The sequence below is a fragment of the Malurus melanocephalus genome, unplaced genomic scaffold (genome assembly GCF_030028575.1).
Source record: "Malurus melanocephalus ecotype Western Australia unplaced genomic scaffold, MMel_1.1 scaffold_125, whole genome shotgun sequence".
Lineage (NCBI taxonomy): Eukaryota > Metazoa > Chordata > Aves > Passeriformes > Maluridae > Malurus > Malurus melanocephalus.
This window is the reverse complement of record NW_026623357.1, coordinates 326,290-346,027: the sequence shown is the minus strand read 5'-3', so window position 1 is coordinate 346,027 and position 19,738 is coordinate 326,290. Positions and strand designations below refer to the sequence as shown.

The 19,738-nt window shown below is 38.2% G+C and overlaps 1 protein-coding gene across 1 annotated transcript; it reads left to right on the top strand.

The window, feature by feature from the left end:
• The first annotated feature begins 6 nt into the window (after positions 1–6).
• Positions 7–18,000, top strand: EFCAB7 (EF-hand calcium binding domain 7). The gene is made up of 14 exons (XM_057370376.1): positions 7–126; positions 2,119–2,288; positions 4,853–5,064; positions 5,488–5,574; positions 6,007–6,196; positions 6,854–6,981; positions 9,857–9,998; positions 10,552–10,661; positions 11,167–11,324; positions 11,509–11,642; positions 13,035–13,183; positions 14,902–15,111; positions 16,306–16,413; positions 17,416–18,000. The coding sequence occupies exons 2-14, from the start codon at positions 2,120–2,122 to the stop codon at positions 17,488–17,490; spliced, it is 1,872 nt and encodes a 623-aa protein (XP_057226359.1). The 5' UTR covers positions 7–126; position 2,119; the 3' UTR covers positions 17,491–18,000.
• Positions 18,001–19,738: the final 1,738 nt, after the last annotated feature.

The window sequence follows — 19,738 nt, the reverse complement described above, 5'->3', positions numbered from 1 at the left end:
TCCCCTGCGCCCCTCAGGGAGATCCATGTGGGAAAAGTCCCCTCGTTTCACGGGAGCGAGGCCGGAGCAGGGCGAATCTTCCCTGTGCAAATGTGGGTTCTGTGTGGATGAGCCTCGGACATGAAGGTCAGTGTTGGAATGGGAGGTCTGACTTTGGGCATCAGGAGGAATTYATTCACGRAAAGGGTGGTCAGGCATTGGTAGGGGCTGCCYAGAGAGKTTTGGRGTCYYYRTCCCTGGAGGTGTCCAAGAAAGGACTGGAAGTGGCACTCAGTGCACTGGGCTGAGAATCTGACACTGGTTTGGCTTTAAAGGAGCCTTAAAACKGATYCWCTTCYACCYCCTGCCATAGCCAGGGACASCTTTYCCTATCCCAGGGTGCTCCAAGCCCTGTCCATCCAGGCYTTGGGCACTTCCAAGGATCCAGGGGCAGCCACAGCTTCTCTGGGAAATCAATTCCAGGGCTTCCCCACCCTCACAGGGAAGAATTTCTTGCCARTCTCTGATCTAAACCTCMTCTCTCCTAGTTTGGAAGGCCTGGCCGGATTGCTCCCCTCTGTCTATTTTTCTAAAGTGTCATTTATCCAGTAAAATGYCCCAGCCTGAGCCATGGGGCTGCTGGCAGTGCTGTCACTAAACCATTGCTCACTGGATTTCCCAGCGATGGATCGGCAGCACTTTCTGGCCCACATAAATACCTCAGTAATGGGAACTCCAATGAGTACAAACAAGAGTTCACATTTTATAAACTGGTTACTGGAAAATTAACATTTATTTTTCTTTTCCTCCTTGCCTTTACCCCCAATTCCATTCCGTGTGTGTAACACTGGTGCTTAATTATAGTGACACCCGTTTGCAGGAGCCAGCCTGTGTCTGGGGGTCCCTGTGGGGTCYTTCTGGTGCCTGTGTAATATTAAAGTGTCAGGGTGTTACAAATTGGGTACTTCATCCTTGATAAGCAATTATTATCTGCCTTTCCCAAGTGTAAAACACCTGTATAACTCAACAAGGTGCAGGTGAGTGAGGCCTCCTGAGTTAAAATCCAATGAGTCCTGCAGGGGAGGCCCTGGCATGGCGTTGTTTTGTTGCTGAACTTGAGATATTCCATTTTTTTATRCTGGAATATATTTCCTGAAGTCAACACTGGGTAAAATAATACAAGAGGCTGTTATAGCAACAGCACAACAGGATTTAGTGTCCCTCTGTGATTGCCTTCTGGAAACCTTAATCACCCCTGGTGAAAGCAGAAGGCTGCTGTTGRAGTTTGCTGACCACTGGTGAGCAAACAGCATTAGTAACTGCTTTGAATTGTTTTAATAAATGAGAAAAAAAAGCATTTCTATTTTTTTCCATATATTTGTAATTATGTGAGTCTTGGAATTAAAAGGCCTGAGTTGCTCAAAGTTTTATGTGCAATTATTTTTGAAGTGTTATGCACATTTATTTCTATTATTTATGTTTAGGTAACTTAGAATTCTGTGCTTAGCTTGGCATTTTTGAAGGATTAAGGGTTACAATTTTGATCAGTTTTACTATTATCCATATGCTTTGTTGAGTTATAACTGTGAAAAGAGAAAATATGAATAGCAAAGCCTTGTTTCACAGATCACAAAAAATGTCTTTTTATGCTTTCAAAAATCAAGACTATATAGTATTTATATTATTTTATATATTATATAATATATATTATATTATATTATATATTATATTATATTATATATATTATATATTATATATATATTATATTATATATATAATATATATAATATATATTGTATTATATATATTATATATTATATATATTATATATATTATATTATATTATATAATATATATAATATTATATTATATATAATAATTGTAATATCAAATGTCTGAAATGAAATAAAATACAGTGAAATTAAATTTTTTGCTGCCATTGAAGGATCAATTGTGAATAATAAGTAGACTCAAGTTCTTTCTGTTTGTGGATCTCAATGATTATTCCAATCCCAGATTTAGAGGATGGAAAGGATATGATCTAGATATTTGGATAATTAGCCTGGTCTGTGTTTCAGAGGACAAACAGAGTCATTATTAAGATAGTTAGAAACTCTAACTGGAATTGTRTCCTTTCAGGATGGCCAGCAGTCCCAGGAATCAGAAAGCTGCACACTCAGAAAATTCCCAAGGGAAGAAATCCCAGCATGCAGAAGAAGCCATATTTTACATGAACTGCAGAGCAGCTTATCTGACTGTCTTCAAAAGCAGTTTAGAAAATATTAAATCAAAGGAACAGCTCAGTTTAGGTAAGGATTTAATCTTTTTTTTCTCTACAACTGTTGCATGTGGTGACTACAGTGAGTAGTTTGCAAGCAGTTCAGCAGAGAGAGTATCCCAGTGCAGAAACTCAGAAACTGTTTTAAGGATTTTAGGGTAGTTTTGGATGYCTGCTGGAAATGGGAATACCAGATAGAGATTTTTATCTGTAAATCCCCTGTATGAAAGGTCTCAGTTCATTTTWGAGTGAGCCATTGCCCTGGCACAAAAAAAATCACCATAACTGGTGTTCTGTGAGAATTCTTACTCTTTATTKCAAATACCAAATTACACAGATTGAAATCAGAAGTTCTCATTTTTCATCCAGACTRTATTTGTGTATAAGTGGTGGTGTTGTCAGCAGTACAACAGGGAAAAAATCTGACTGCTTMAGCTATGCTAAATAAGGTGTTGGTAGATACTGAAAGCTGTGGGGCTTTGTTTTGAAAACTTAGGGAATTTCAAAGGGAATTGAGGAAAATTTACCTGAAAATGGAAGTTGTTTCTTTGTAATATATCTCAGTGACCAGCCAAGGTAAGGAAGGAGTAAGATAATTTTGAATTTTGAAAGAGGTTTTGCAACCCCAGATAAAATTTCTCAAGCAAATACAATTTCAACTTTGCAGTCTCTTGGAGCTGTAGGATTGTGTGCTTTGTTTGGGTGGTGGTTTCTTTCTCTTACAGCATTTTTGTTCTTTATTGAAATGTTTCTCTTGGAAATCACCTCTATAAAAGGTGAGTGCACTTCTCTGTTACACTGACTGTGGATTCTTTCCCTACACCAGTACATGAAATTCTACCCATTAGAAAGCACATTCCTCCAGCTTGTGACTTGGTGCTCTCCAGGCTTTCCCAGMTGCAATAAAAGGCCTTTATAACATCCTAATGATCGTTTTGGATAATCTGGATTTTAACAAAGGGGTGGTGTGAACAAATGTCATCTCTTTATTAAATGCCTTGGCTTTCATCTCTATCCATATGCCACTTGGCTACGCAGCAAATGTTTGGGCATTTTGCTTTCAAGGTCAGCTTAGAGAGGGTAATTAGTTGCTTAGATTCCCAGTCTTTTYAGAGATAGTTAAGAATTTATTTTAGAATTTCTAAGCTCTGAGAGCTAAAGAYTTGTATTTCATTTTGAGTCAATTTTGGCATTTCTCAGAGGAGTGATGCCAACGTTTAGGCATCTCTTGCTTCCTGAAGTTTGGCTGATATTCTAAACTAAAGTGCTCCCTGAGAGATTGGCCCTGTGACATTTTATTTGTAGGAGTTTTGCTTCTTCACAAGTAGCAGCTTCATTTCCTGTCTGTTGTAATATTACTGAAGTGATTTAACAGAATTGGACCATAAAGAAATATAAATAAAAGGTGCAGTGTGATTGAACTCGCACAAATACAGATTGGCATGTAGGGAGTGGCAAATGCTGATTTCCCTGGAGATACAAAAATACAGATTATGTATTTGAAGGATATTCTGTTAAATATAACAATGTGATACACTGATATTCCAGGGAGCTCTGCTATCCATGGAAACAAACCCACAGAGTCACTGCCCTTCCTTGGCTGCCCTTGACACTGAAATCCCCAAACCATTGCTGCGTGCCCAGGCATAGTTGAGATAAAGATGTGAGCTCTGCTCTGTTCTCCTGGCTCCTCCAGCAGAGGTGACAGGGCACAAATCTTTATTTAATCCTTGGCATTGAGGCAGGGATTAACAAAAAAGGTGCCTGGGTTTGTTGGTTTGGTTTGTGGTGGTGCAGTTGCCCACTGAGCGTTGTAACTGTGCCACTGCCTCATTTCACAGATGCTCCTGAGCATTTCCCAGCACAGCCTTGGTCACTGCTCAGCTGGCTCCAAATCAAATGCCAGCCCAGGTAGAGATGAAGGATCTCTTGTGCTTCCTGAAAAGACTTGATGATTTGGGAAGATAGAAAAGCATCTCTCTCATTTCAGATAGACTGTGCATTTGGATTTAATTTCTGTTTAACATAATACCTTCATCACACTGAAAACTGGTGAGAGGTTGTTTCCAGGAAAGACCTTGAAGAGGCAAACCAGATTCAGCAAATTCATTTTGGAGAATGCCAGTTGTAACATCCGTGGCACTGGTTACATGTGTGGCATTGGCTGTTGGCCTTAATTTATGTCTGATGGTATCATTTCTTGTTCAAAATTCATGGTGTGTAATTTGAATTGATACACTCAGACATACAAGAGGGACATAAAATATTGTCTCAGATAAATTCTACTCTAGATCTCAGTTCTTGGCAAAGAAAGTGCAAAGATGATGTTGTTCTTAGTATAAATGGATCTAATAATATGCAGGCTTAAAAATAATTTGATATTAAAGCAGTGGATATAGGCTAAATTTTACACTTTGTGTTCATGGAAAATTGGTTTAAGGTTATCACCAAAACTGTCCTTCAGACCCACTTTTCCCTTGGAGTGTTTTGTCTCAAAAGAAAAGTCTGAACATGGACAGTAATTCAAGGATGTTTTGAGAAAACTCCTTTCCTAAAAGTGGGGATATTTATTTAATATTGTGTTTTATTGTTCAGTACTTCAACAGGCTGGAAGAAACCCTTCTCAAAAGACCATTAATAAATACTGGACTTCACAAACAACTTCACTGAATTTTGATGATTTTTGTGCTATTTTAAAACAAGAAAAACCCRCTACAAAAAGTGAACTGCTCGAAGCATTTGAAAGAATAGACACAGATAAGACTGGATATATTTTACATGATGAACTTYATAAAATTCTTACAACAGTAAGTACCGGTAGAAACTTAATTATCCATCTTTAAGTAGTAGAGATTTTGGAAATTAGATGATAAAACAAGATAAGCAAGAATGGCTGAGAGCTGGGATTCCCAGTTTATGGAGAATTTTCTGGAACTGAAGTGTCATTAGTGGTGGGTTTCCAGAAGACACCACAAAATTACATTAACTAATACAATTTATCTCTTCAGTATTTAGTAGCATTGTAAGGACATATTTTTTATTATTTTGACCTGTGTTTTCATGATTAAAATCAGAATCCATTCAAATGTATTGCAAGATAAGGTACTCTTACAAGATAAGATATAAGATACTTATATTAATAAGATAATACTAAAGAATATTAAAAGATTGTTTATTAAATTTGTAGCATTCTTGATTAGGAACCCAAACTCAGTTGTTTTTTATTGCAGAGAGGTGACAAAATGACCTGGGAGGAAGTGACCACTATTACTAAACAAGCTGATTTTAATTGCAGTGGCAAACTTGACTACAAYAAGGTATGGCCAAGTGGGATATTTGTTTTTGTGTTACTGACAATATGAGGATTAGTGATGACTTTAGCCCAGGATCCTAAATTTTGGACTGAATAAACAGCCCACAAAGATTTGTACATAAATATAGTTTTATAGGAGGAAAACTAGTAAGAATCCTGTGTTAAAAATCAGTCTTCARATATCTAGAAAGAAAGAAAGAGTTGAAAGTCACAATTTTTATTCAATATTCGCATCTCAGTGTGTTGAGTCATGGCTCCATTTACTGTGATGCTTGAGTGATTGTTCTGATCCATGAAAATTAAAATTAATATTTGGCTTGAAGAGGAAATGCTTTCCATTTACTGAGCTGTCCTTTTCTTGTTGATGCCACATTTTACTCCTTAAAACCATGAGAAGGATAACCTGGTAAGTGAAATATTCTTTCTTTAYCTCCAGTTCTGTGAGCTGTACCTGAGCACCAGTGAGCAGTGCTGCAAAGCTGCACGGGACAGACTGGAAGTTGAYCCTCGAATGAGGCAGCAGCAATTTGGGAACCAACCTGAAAATTCCTCTGAAGGGATCACACTGCCAGTGTCAAAACCATCCCCGAGGATCTCCAGCAAAATTGATCACAAACTGCCTAAAGGTATTTAGATTTCATATATTTTATAATTTCTGTTGGGGCTCAATGAACAGTTAAGTTTTTGTTAAATTTTTCCCAGATAAGTGAGGATTTTCTTGATTAATATAATTTTTACTGTGGCAATCACATCGATGTGTCAGTAAAATATGTTCAAATGGCTGCATCTGTGAAGCTCTCAAATTCCTAAGGGTGGATTTTGTTGACTGTCATGTGACACAATCCAAAGGGAGCACAGAAAGTGAATTCTCAGGTGTTGCAATAAATTTATTTCTTTCCCAGATCAGAGATGAAATCTTAAACATTTCTCAGTAAGCTGTGGGTTTGTTTCAAGTATTGAGGCTGCTTTTCAAGCACAATCAATAGGAGAATTTAGGGTCCTTGAAGTTACAAAGATATTTAAAAACTTTACCAAACATGAAAAAGTCCACAGAGGCACCAAGTATGAAATACTGGGGTGTAATATGTGCTGTTCCAAGTCATGTCAAATCTGGACAATACCAAAGAGGTGCAAAAATGACAAAAAGGGTGAAGAAGGGAAATTCTCTCACTGAAGTTCTTGTCATGCAGTTTTCTTTATGCCTCCAAATGCAAGGTTTATGATAAATAGCACTAGGAGAGGGTTGAAATAATGTGATTATAATTAAATATCTCTGTTTATAGGTGACAGCAGAGCTCCTTCAAGACCCTCATCAGCTCAAAGCAGCAAAGCYTCCACCTCCACCACAGTCACTGTGGGTGCCAGCAGCAGCAGGAGCACAAAGCTAATTATTGAGCCTGACACAATGAAGGTATCACACTGAAATGATGGGGTTTTCCTCTAGGCACGTGTRTTATTGCATTTTAAATTAGCTAAAAATCAGAGAAAAATGGTGTCTTATGGTTTATTAATAGTTTGTCAAGGGCAGCTATAAACTACTGAGAGCTTTCTTGGTATGTATTATTATGAACATTTTTATATACTGTTGGTTTTGCTGACAACAAGTTATTGGAAATAATTTTTCAGGTGTGAAGGTTTCATGGAACAAAATGTGTTTTTTTATAAATGAAACCACTGTTGGAGAAAACATTTAATGACTTTTTGAGAAATTTAAAATTTAATAATTGATTCGGTTGGTGAGAACTTTAAATGCTTAAGTAGTCTGAAAGATTGTGTATCATAAACCTTTGCATGAAAGGTAWTTGGAAATAAATAACAGATTTGTGACTATATTCAGTTTATTGGGCACTGCTTGGTAAATTCGTGCTGCAACCTGAAATTATTGATTTTTAGTTAGACTAATATGTTCTATCAGTATTTTCTTTTAAATAAATCACTCATTCAATATAAATTCCTGGGGGAGAGAGACAACAAAGTCACTTTGCTAAGTCAATATTTGTAGAGTGTTAATATTGATCCTTTTCCYTTTGTTTTCCCTTTCTTGACTGAACCTTTACTAGTTTTCCTTCAACAGAAAATAATAGCTGTAGAAATATAAAACATTAACTGGAAACTGCTGGGATACATTAAAAATGTGCACCTGGAGACTCCTGTATAAAAGGGAAAAAATGGTTATGACCACACAGTGTAACTGCTGCTGGAAAACTGAACTGATTGTCCTCAGGAGCTGCATTTTTGTTTCAAATAACAACTCTGGATTTGTTATTGAACTCTGAAGTCCTTTCTRTCTTCCCCATTGCTATACAGTGACATTTGTTCTATATTAAAATTTCAAAACTTCATCTCCCAGGAATTTTTTGCAGTCTGTTTAGGTATCTGGACCTCCATGCAATTTAACCTGCAATCTCACCTTGTTCAAACATGATGTGTGGTGTATAAAACCAGCACACACTTACCCAAGRTTGGATTCTTTTTTCTTTCTACAAGCCAGTAAGAACTGACTGAAAAAACAGCAGCTGCAGGTATTGATTAGGATTGATTGGCATCATCCAAAAACTGGAATCAATCAATAAATATGGAAAGGTGTAAGTAGAACTATTAATTTTTTTAGCTTTAGCACGATGTGAGCTCTGCCAGAACCAATGAATAGATAATCATGGGAATCAAAATCTAGAACCCAAAAATTCTTCTTGTTYGTATTAAAAAATAATTTTATTTTTGGTGTTCACCTGTCTTTTGACAGGTAAGATGTCAGAAATAAGAAAAGTAAGAAAATATTGCCAGCAGGAAGTTGGATAAATGTGAACTTTACATTTCTGACAGAAGAAAACAGTGGAAGTCAGAACATGATGGATGTCTAAATTTAAAATCCCTCAGAAAATTCTTCTCACAAATACTGCTTTTTATTAGAAATGATGCATTAGCATGTGGGTGTTTTCAATATTAACTTAAATTGCAGTGGCAGTGATCAATTTACATTCCTAACACAAACATTTCCCACTTCAGCTATTATCTGACTTCTGTTCTCCTTTGAAGTGACAGAGGAAAATCAAACCAGAAATCCTCTTTCAGCTTTCCCAATTTCCATTCATTTGGAATTTGATTATTTAGGACTTCTAGCACCACCTTATGCTCTGTGCCAGAACAACAGGATTTGATTTCCTATAAGGTGGATAAAACTTTTGTCCAACAGTTTTGGCAGGTATTAAGCTTGGAGCAAACAACCAGATATTTCAGATGGTTTAAAGAATTAAAACTTCATTTTAAAAATCTCCTTTTAGATGAAGTTGGGAGTCATGAGGGTGTTGGAATAAACATTTAGGAATGATCCAGCAGGCTGAACTCCATGCTGGAATTCTGTCACTGACTTACTCTGACTCCCCAGTTAATCCCAGCTCCCATTATCCACTTTTTGACTGACACAGCCCCAGCTGTTGCTCCRTATTTAACCTCACATTAAGTCTCAGGAATGTTTTCTCTGTTCCCTTCTTTCCTAATTATTTTTTATGACTGGTCCCCTTTTGCTTGTTCTGTCACTACAAATCCAGTTTGATAGAGATGAGTACAACATTATTGGATGGCTTTGTTAATTAAGTTTGCTCTGCTCCATAAAAGGTGATCAGGAGCTGATCTCTGGCTCCATGGTCTAGAAATTGAACTTACACTGGGATTATCCCTGGAACTTTCTCCAGCAGGTTGAAATTCATTCATTTCCTCAATGAAAAGATTATGGGAGATTGTGGGGAGGAAGGACTTGGATAGCAGTGTTTGCCAGGGATTGGACATCCCAGTTTATTTTAAATAATCCATCTTTGTCTTTTCCACAGCCTTTTCTCTGAGCAGCTACATTTAAARTCTTTTAAAACTTCTTTAGCAAAATCTAAATATTTTTTAAATTCTAAACCTCCAAAGAACAGCAGAGAGTTGCAAAGTATTTATATTTAAATTACTCCATTAGCAGAATCTTCATGGCAATTCCAATTCTATCTTCAACTATTGGAGCATTGGGATAATCTGTGTGTTTTTCAGGCATTTTCCCAAGAGAAGCAATGTTACTTTGCAAAAAATTGACTACAGAAAGGACTATTTTGGATTTTTTTAAAAATTAAAATATATATTGGTGCTGTATCTTGTGGTATGTTTATGCAGGAATTTTTAAATAATATAAATAGAAATAAATATCTAAAGTATAAATAATATAATAATAATAAATTTAATATTTCAGAGGAGATACTTTTATCTTAATCCAAAATGGAGAAAACACCCAATATTTGCTTGGTTTCCAGGAATGGCAATGTGCCCAATCCAAAGGATGTTTCTACTTAGAAGAAGATGGGGAAATCATCAGTCACAAGTACAGGCTGCACTTACCTCAAAGGTCTGCAGTTTGTGTCACCATCAAACCTTTCAATATTCCCCAGCTGGAAGGTGAGTGTGTTTTTATTTCATTTTCCTCTTAAAAAAGGGCTGATCCAGATGCTACACTGGAATTATGTTTTTCCCAAACAGATTATTCCCTTTTTAATCCCATAAAACAGGAGCTATTAGACCCCAAAGTTGTTTTAAAGTCATCTGAGCTGTTTTTTTATAAAACAAATTTGTGTGGAGTGTAACCACACCTTGGCATTCTCGACCCTGAATGATAGAATTATTTTATCAATAGTTCTTAATGATAAAATTATTAATTTAATTAAGCATTATAAGGTTAATAATCATTAATAAGATATAATAATTATAAGATTAATAATCATTAATAAGATTAATTAATCATTATCTCTAAGACAGTTCAAATCCAAGCCTTTGGAACAATTTATCTGCTTGGCCTAAACAGGAAGAAAATCCCAATGGCATAGAATAGATTTTTTTTTTCATTTTGCATCAGCAGGGATCAATATAAATACCATGGGAATATTTTAAGATGCAAAGGAAAACAGTTTTGCCTCATTATTAAGCATTTTTKGGGGAATATTTGTCTTTTTAGGAAAACCTTGTCGCTGGTTATCAGTGGATACAGCTTTGTTTATTCTGAAAGARAATGAAACCCAGGAGAATCTACAGCTTGTGAGCTTTACTGAACTCCAGAATAAAGAGGTTAGAGATTTTTGTTGTATCCCTATTTGATTTTTTTTTTTAGTGTGTGGCTTAATGCTGGAGGGGTGAATTCCATGTATTTGGAAGAATTCCAGCAGTATCCAGTATTGTTGAGTAGCTGAGTTTATTCCCAGCTACTCTGGAAACTCACTTGTATTCCTACACCTTCAAACACAAACATTTCCAAGGCCAAATCTGTTTCAATTTCCTTTAATTTTCTTTCTCCTTGCCACATATAATTTTGAACTTCATARTGCACAGAATATTCTTATCCAGTGGCAGAAATAAATGTATTTTCCCCTTCTTCCCTCATCTCTCTCCTGACTTTTATTCTAASAGATTCGCTATTTTTGTGTCTTTATCACACGGACAATTTTTTTTTAAGGAGAGAACCCRGCATTCCCAGTGTTTTTAGATAATTAATCATTTTTTGATGAATATCACTGGTAATAAAGGMATTGTTTGAGATGTACTTACCAACTTTTCTGTCTTCCTTTAAGAGCAGATGTTTGGCTGGAGAGGGGAGCTTGGATCTGGGGTTTACTGGCTGCTCCCTTTCACAACTGGCTGCAGGCTGAGGAAAGTAAAAACCCAAATTCCTGGAGAAGCCAAACTGGTGTGGAGAGATGAAGATGGAGAACTGGCTCTCACCAAAGAATTCCAGTGAGTTTTATTCCCAAAYTGGGAACCTCTATAAAAATGCTAAAATGTGACTTTTTAAATCTGTRTRTTCCCAAARTACTGTTTGTACAGAATATTCTCCMATAGACTGAACAGTTCTTGGCAATTTTATGAGACAGGAAAGACATTTTCCAAAGGAAATAGTTTGGCCTTTTTCATCCCTCAGAGCTGCTTTGTTGGATATATTTGAAACAATTGATTTGGATGGGAATGGCCTYCTGAGCCTGGAGGAATACAACTTCTTTGAGCTGAGGACTAGTGGGGAGAAGTGTGATCAGGAAGCCTGGGCTGTGTGTAAGGGTAAGTTCATTACTGTGCCATAATTAATTAGGGTTGTTAATTAACCTCCAAACTGGATAGAACTGAATATTCTGTGTCCTGTTCCAAGAAAATGTGTAGATATTGTTCTCTTTCCCCCTTTATTTTTCTTTTCTTCCAGTCTCCTGTCCTCTGTTTTGCTTCATTCTGCTGTGTGTGCCACTGACCTTCTGCTGAGAAAATTCTTCCCATTCCTAATTGTTTTGTAGCTGCCAAACACCACAGGGTTTCTAATCCTGCATCATGTGGGGAATGAAACTCTCCCAGGTATTTGTTTAATCAATCTCCTTGGTGCAGATTGGGCTGGTGCTGCTTTTATACCTCACAAAATGTGGAGGGGGATATTTCATTAGTGTGGATCTGATGGTATAAAATGACATCCAAATTTTATGTGGGTTGCCAGTGTCTCATTGTATAATACCCATGTCATATTTGACATTATTCCTTTGGAAGCTGTGGCACATTGGCCAAAATTATTAATTATCTCTCCCTAAAACACCCTGAGGTATCAGAATTTTTCCTAACTGATAAAAAACTCCTACAAAAATGCTTTCCTCTGACTGAATTTCTTCTCTGTTTCATCCCTGGCTGTGCTTTKCCACACTTGGTGGTTTCTCTGATCTCCACACAAGTAGGAGGGGTGGAAATGTGKGAATAAATAAGAGAGGGAAGAGGAGGAGGTGGGGGAATGTTTTACCAGGTCATCAATCAGCAGAAGRGTTCACACGAATATCATCAATCTTGACACCAAAGTTCAAACCATTTATTACAGCATCTGTACCCCTGGATAGATTTATTAAATTGGYAATCCCTTTTTAATAATATATAGTAAAGATTTAGCATTGTTATGAAGATGAGAAAACCATTTTTAAAAGTTCCTGACATGAGGACATTTCAATTATGTGTTTGCTGACATTCCACTGGTCAATCTATGATATTCTCTCTAGAGAGAGGTGTTAGGATTACTGGAATTTTATTGCTTTTTAGGAACTAAGTAAATAATTTCTGGATCAAGGACCTGAAGCACTTAAAGGTGCTCACTCCAGCTGACTTTCATTTCCTATTCCTAAAATACCACATTCTGCAAAGCTCAGCCACAAACTTTTAGAATAAAAAAAAAAATCAATATGAACTCTTTTTGTTTTGAAATCTCAGTTTTTTGGGTTATTCAAGGAGGCTGTTGTAGGCATTATCCAAATCCACAGGGAAGGGTCAAGGGCATTCTTTCCCAAATAATTTTGTAGATCCTGAATCTGAAATTTGGCTCCTTCTTTTAAACTTTGTTAACAGGAGTGGGATTTTGGCTTGGGAAAGATAAAGATGTTTGCAGAGGGAACAGACTTCCAAATGCTGMTTTTTATTCCTTTAAAACAGAGAATTTTGAGATGAAGAAGAATGAACTAACAAGGCAAGGATTTATGGATTTGAATCTCATGGAAGCCAATGACCGGGACGGGGATCCTTGGGACCTTTGGGTCACTTTGTTGTCCCTGGGCTACAACAAAGCCTTGGAAATGACTGAGGTAGGAGAGTCCCAGAGCAAAAATCACTGCACAGTTGAACTGCTGCCCTCTGTGTCTGCCAAAAACTGATTTCAGTTGGGAGGGATCTGCTCCCAGCACCCAGGGCTGGCACTGCCACTGTCATTGTCCTGTTTCTTACAATGGCATTTGGATCCTTGAAACAGGAAATTTTCATTTTGCTTTAGAKAAAGCCAGGATTCTGTGGGGTTGTAGAGGAAGGAATTTTGGATTACAGCTGTTGGAAGAATCCATGCACTCTGCTGGTGGGGAGTGATGGAAGATAAGGATGATAAACTGTGACCTGATGGCAAATTTAGAAAATACAGGACTTGCTCTCCTTAAAAAAGTCGCTTTTCTGGCCCAAACCACAACAGAAGTGGATAAGATTAWTTTTTWTYCCACATTATTMAGATTTCCTACTTTCCAGACATAAYTATTTCTSTTATGGTTGCTTTTCACAACAGTGTCTGGAGGTGTTCATCATAAAATTTTAATGCTTTTTTAAAATGTTTGGGTTTGGGTCACACACTGTTTACTTTYCATGACCAGGGATTATTTCTCTGATGTTTCTGTGCACTTACAGATTTTTAAAAATTATTTAATTAATTTATTTTTATAGAAGTAGTATTATGTCTGATGTTAATAGTTCTCTCTAAAGAAAGAGGATCTCTTYAATGAAGGGAAAAAATGATGAAAAAATCAAGCATTAAATGTGCAGATAATTAGATCATTTAATTCTTAGGAAAAGCTGATTTTTAGGATCATAACCTGTTATTAAATAGACCAGTGTAGTAACTATATCAAATATATGAAGACCTAAAWAAAGTAATTATGAGAGAGATCAGTTGTCTCCCGGTGAAAATCTTGGGATGGTGGTGAGGGGTTTAAGGATGAGCAGTTTCTCCTTTTTCTCTGAGCTGTGCTTGGCAGAGCTGCTGCAGGGCTGTTCTTCTGCATTTCAGCCACAAGAGAGAGCTCTCCTCTAAGAAAGAGCATTTTGGGGAGGTTTTCCTCCAGTTAGGAATTTCAGGAAGGTGTTTTGTGCCTCATTCCAGCTGTGGTTTCTGGCTACAGCCTTTGCTTTCCAGAAGACAGAAGTGCTCTCCAAATGCTTCAGTAATTCATTTCAAATCTCAAGCTGTTTATTTGTGTCTCTCACTTTACTCTTCCATTCCTTGATTTTAAACAATTTAAGATTGATGTTTTGGGGGTGCTTGAGACAGAACTTGACAAATCCAGGCAGATTCCAGCCTTTAGAAAGAAGCTGGGTTGCTGTGACCCAGTCCAAGAAAATGCAAACCCCTGGTTGTTACATCAGGAGTAAAATGTAACCAAAACACTCCCAGGGTGCTCAATGCTACATTGCAGAGAAATTAAATCTGTGGGAAGTGGCACAAACAGCAACAGTGTGGCAGGTAGAGGAGACACATTTATTTCAGACTCTCAGATAAATTCATATTTCATCTTAATTCCTGGACATTTTGCTGTCTGAGGAAGGATTTGCTGTGTTGAACTGCATGTCAAGTGTACTGTGAATGGCATGAGAAAATGAGCTTTTATTTGGTGTAAAAGATTGCCACAGCTCTCAGGTTTGGAATATTTAATATTCATTTGGAATAGTATCTGGATAATTTTGGTTCAGATATGAGAATACTTTGGAGCTGCAGGAGGGAATAACTCCAGCTCAAGTGTGCTAAAATACCTCTTGTTCCCTGCAGGCCTGCCCCTTTGTCATTGACATCTGTGCAGAGAGGTGCAGACCCAGAATTAAAGCTGTTTCTCTGGAGGCAGGGGGCTCCCAGCTCAGCAGAGCTGTCTGCAGGGCTGTGCTTAACAAAGGAGAGCCCAAAGTGCTGGATGGCTCCGAGAACATCATCGTCTACACCTACAAATCAGGCAGCAGAATCACCTCTGTTATTGAAAACAAGGTATGGCCTGAGTCCTCTGTGAGGTGTCTTGTGTTCATGTCTGCTCTTATTATCCCTCCCCTTTCCTTATGTCAGATTTGATAATTATTTTTCCTAATTTTCCTAAGAAATCAGGTTTCTGTTACTGTTTCATTAAAAACAAAAAACACTGCTAGATGTGCTCCTTGTGCCTTCTAAAGCGCTTGGTTCAGTGTTCTTGGAAGGGCCAGATTATGATCATGAGGCAAGCAGTTCTAAGTACCATAGAGAATCTGAATTTTTTTGTGTTCACATTCCAATTTTTTAATATTTTGACACAATATGATCATCATATGAGAAAAGAAACACTGACAGCAGGAAATGTAATTATAGCAACAGCAAAGATCACAGCATTGAACACTGTTGAGTATTTTCAGTGTCCATAAGAAAGGCAAAGAGCAGTGATTTTTAGGAGTGTGTTATGGATAAGTTTTGGCTGGTTATTCTTCCAGCTATATTTTATTTGTTATAAATCCAAGTAGAGGTGGTTGATGAGAAGCAAAGAATTTAAACCTTTTTCCACAGAAATTTCCCACAGATCACAATRAATGTGCTGATCCTTCTCAGTTTTGGTTATACCAGGGACTGTGTACACAGCACAGGAAGATGTTWAACTTCAGATGCTTTAAATCTTTAAAGATCACAGCAAGAAGTGTATTTTTAAATGCCCAGCCACTCAAAAGGGGGTGGGTTGGGGCACTAAGATTAGGACTGGGTGCTGAAGCTCCTGGAACTCTGGAWTTGGCTTTGCACTTCGCCCTTTAGGGTGGATATTGCAGAGTTATTTATACATTTGGGGATATGTCAGAGAAGGAGATCAGGGCTGCMCTGAGACAACTGGATGCTCTCTGCTCAGATCCCTGCCCACTCTGTCCCAGTTGGGTTTGGTGTGCAGATGGCACCAGGCTCATGCTGTTGGTGTGAGATTCAACAAGGCCACATTATATCTCCACAAGTCCTCGTGTTGTTTCAATGAGTCTTAAACAACTTTGATCATGAATGTGGTGCTGAGGTCCATTTGAAACTGTTGYTCTTCAAAGAGTATCCTTAAAGCATTTCTGTCCTGTAAAACAGCAAAGGCACGGGAAGTACCGGAGTGTGCAGTTGTTAGAGAAAGAGCAGACACTTCACCAGTAAAGACTAATGGTTCCTTCATGTTTTTTTTTTAATTTACAGTCTGAAAACAAAGTGATAATTCACGTCAACAATGAGCAGAGTAAGAACTGCCTCAATAACAGAGGACTGACAGTTTTTGCTGTGGAAGTGGCTCCAAAATCCATGATGGTAAGAATTTTTAATTGCTTAGCCAAMTTTAAACAAAAAGAACATCGTGTAACATCTTTACAGTTTCCTTTTGTAGTCTTTTATCATGACAATGAGCATGTGGAGAGTGGCATCTCTGACCAGAACAGATCAGATGCAGTTCTTGATATTTCAAAGCTGAACATATCCCTGTTTTCCTGTGCAGTTTGCTGTAGAAGTCCATAACTTCTCGGTTTTTCATACATGGGCCCATTTCATTTGTCATTTTATACATTCACTAATATTTTAATAATCTTTTCCCAAGGCTCAATTTTATTTTTTTTTCACTTAGCAGTTTTTAATCCCCATGAGAAACAGRCCAAGCATGCACTAATCAGAAACAGAAATAAATGTATTGCAGTCCTTGTGCACAGAGTGATTTGCAGGTTTGTCACACTTAATTTAGGGATCATGTTTAGCCAGGAGACACTTTGATTGCTGAGCCCTGCTGCAGTGCTGGGCAGGCTTTAGTGAAAATYCCCAATGAGGGTTCTAAGGGATGGAATGTGATGGAAAGTGCATTACAAATGCATATGATGGTTTTTTTCCATTTATTTATTAATAACCCCCCTGTTTTTATTTTGCTAAAAGTCTGCTTTTTTGTTTAAAAGCAGAACCATCTAAGCTATTTTATATTTCCCACCTTTCCAGGACAGATTCATTCAAACCTGCTGTAAACTGAGCAGTCCCATGACACAGACAGGGGTGGGGCCTATTTCAATTGTTGCTGACACTTTAGATATTCTGTAAGGTGGTTTTTAATTTGAATTTAGGCTTCATTCAGTATAAACTGTAGCCTYAGTCCTTATGGATATTTTGCTGTTAAATTCAACAGTAATTTTTAAATATCAGCTGTCAATGCAGGTGATGAATGTTCATCATTTAGTGATACAAGCACTGAACATTGTGCTTGCACAGCACATTGGGTAACAGTTCTCCAACACAGAGAACTCTCTTTCACCTCTGCTTTCTCTCTTGTGCCAGGTCTCTCAGCATGTGATGGCCCTGAATGAGCAGGAGGAATGGATTTACAGCTGTGTGCACTCCCTTGTGGGTTAAACCTCCCAGTGCAGGGCTGGGCAGCAGCCACACTGAGCCAGGAAAGGCTTTGGGTACCTTTTAGACAATTTATAACCTTGTCCTTCTCAAAAAGCTGCCACACATATACTTCTTGATGATCTTGGCATGGAAACACTGAGGCACAATAAAAATTGGTGCTGTTCAGTAATCCAGCTGTCAGTTGTAAAATATCTGTACTTTATAAAAGTTGCTCTCCCTAAATATGTTCTTGTTTTGTATCCCATGGATTGCAGTTCCATCACAGGCTGGAGCTGCCTCTCTGAGGAAAAACTTTGTTGAATGGGTTCCTAATTAAACATTCTTGTGATTTTGACATGAGAAGTACAAAGGAAGGAGGTTTATTTTATTTTGTCACCTGTTTAAGGATTTGTTTCTTTCTTTTTGTTTTTTTTTTATCATTGCTGATAATCCTCATCTTACACTCATTCTGTAATTACTGCCTGATTTTATATTTTTTGATATAAAATAAAGTTTGCCTTTTCACATGCAGTAAGGAAATAACATCATTTGAGAAAAATGAACGTTTGTGTTGGGCTCTTGACTCTTAACAGCAATTCATTATTTCCAGGACAGCTGAAATAAGAAGACAGAAGTACACCGAGTTTAGGTTGCAACAGCAATGAAAAACAACTTTTAGGTACCAAAATTATCCAGTTTATTACGTTTTTCTGGTTTTTCTAGATATCTGTTAATGGGRAAAAAAAAAAAAAAAGATGACCCTGGGCCCTGGATGCTTCAAAAGAGTTTGAGGTTAAAATAACCAATAAATGTATGTGACCTCATGGTAAGGGCAGCAAGAAGTGTTGCAAAGCTATTTTTATCTGCCCTTACTCCTGCTCTCTGCTGTTACTCTGCTGTAATCTTACACTSGGCCAGTAAATGTCAGAGCCAAAAGGAGAGCTGGGCTCTGATTTACACACTGCAGCCATTGGTGCCAGGGCAGGGTTCCTGGTGAGCTTTTAGTTTTCCATGTTTTTTCCTTAGTGAGTACCATAGGTATCGTTTTCATTTTCAGAACTGTCTAAAAGAAGTTGAGGCCCCAAAAATACTTGGTGATTTTTAGCTCTGACTGARCTCTGCAAGTGCTGCCTCAGGCAAGGTGTGGGTAAATCAGAAACTCCCAGTTCCTTGTCTGAGGAGGAAATAATGAGACACTRTGTGGAATAGACACTACAAAGTCAGCAGTCCATTATTTACATTTCTTTTGTTTGTGAAATTGGCCTTTTTAGATGTGGCAGRAATTCATATGCAACTCTCTCTGCCTTTTAGGAAAAGGATGGTTARAGTTGAAGGAAGAGCTTAGCTGAGAAATCACTGCACGTGCAAAGATTTGGCTTTGCTGCAGGTAAAAAACACAGCACAGCGATACACAGGGAACGAAGTTTATTTTCTGATCCTCTGCTGCCAGAAAGGGTTTCATTATCCAACACATTTTTAAGTGGTGTTCATGGCAAGCTCCAGCTTTCCTGCCCTGAAGGAGGTGAGAATACAGATCCTGGCTGTATGTGCAGAGTCTTTTCCAGTTTGCTCCAAATCCAGCTACCATCAAGACCGAAAAACATTCCAGCTTCTCTTTCAAAGGCTGAATGCAGGTACCAGCTTATTTCCTTTGAGGGGAGAAAAAATGTAACAGCTGTAATTCCAATTTCTGGAATTACCTTCTTGTGTGGGGTGGTGTCTTGAGGCCAGGCCCTTCTGTGAGGCCTGTGGGGACATCCTRTTGGTGGCCATGGGGACAGGTGRGGTCTGGAGCACCAGGGGCAGSTGAGGGARCTGRGAARGGGSYYMRSCYKGRRSMAARGRRGSYYCSGGGGGWCCTTGTGGCTCTGCACAACCCCTGACAGGAGGGGACAGCCGCGGGGGTYGGGCTCTGCTCCAGGGARCAGGGACAGGATGAGGAAAGGGCTTTCAGTTGTGCCAGAGGACATTTAGATTGGATTCAGGGAAAATTTGTTGATGGAAAGTGTCCGRTSTTGGCACAGCTGCCCWGGGCAGTGGTGGAAWCTCCATCCCTGCASRGATTTAAAAACTGTGTGGATGTGGCACCTGGGGACAYGGGGCAGAGTTGGCCTTGGCAGTRCTGGGRRAACGGTTGGAMTTGAAAATGTTAGCGTGGAAAAGACCTTTAAACCACGCCATGGCCCGGATCGAGCAGAGCACCGGGACGCGGAGATGCTCGGGGCTGTGGCAGGGCAGCATCGGTCGGACAGGGCAGGGTAGGACAGGA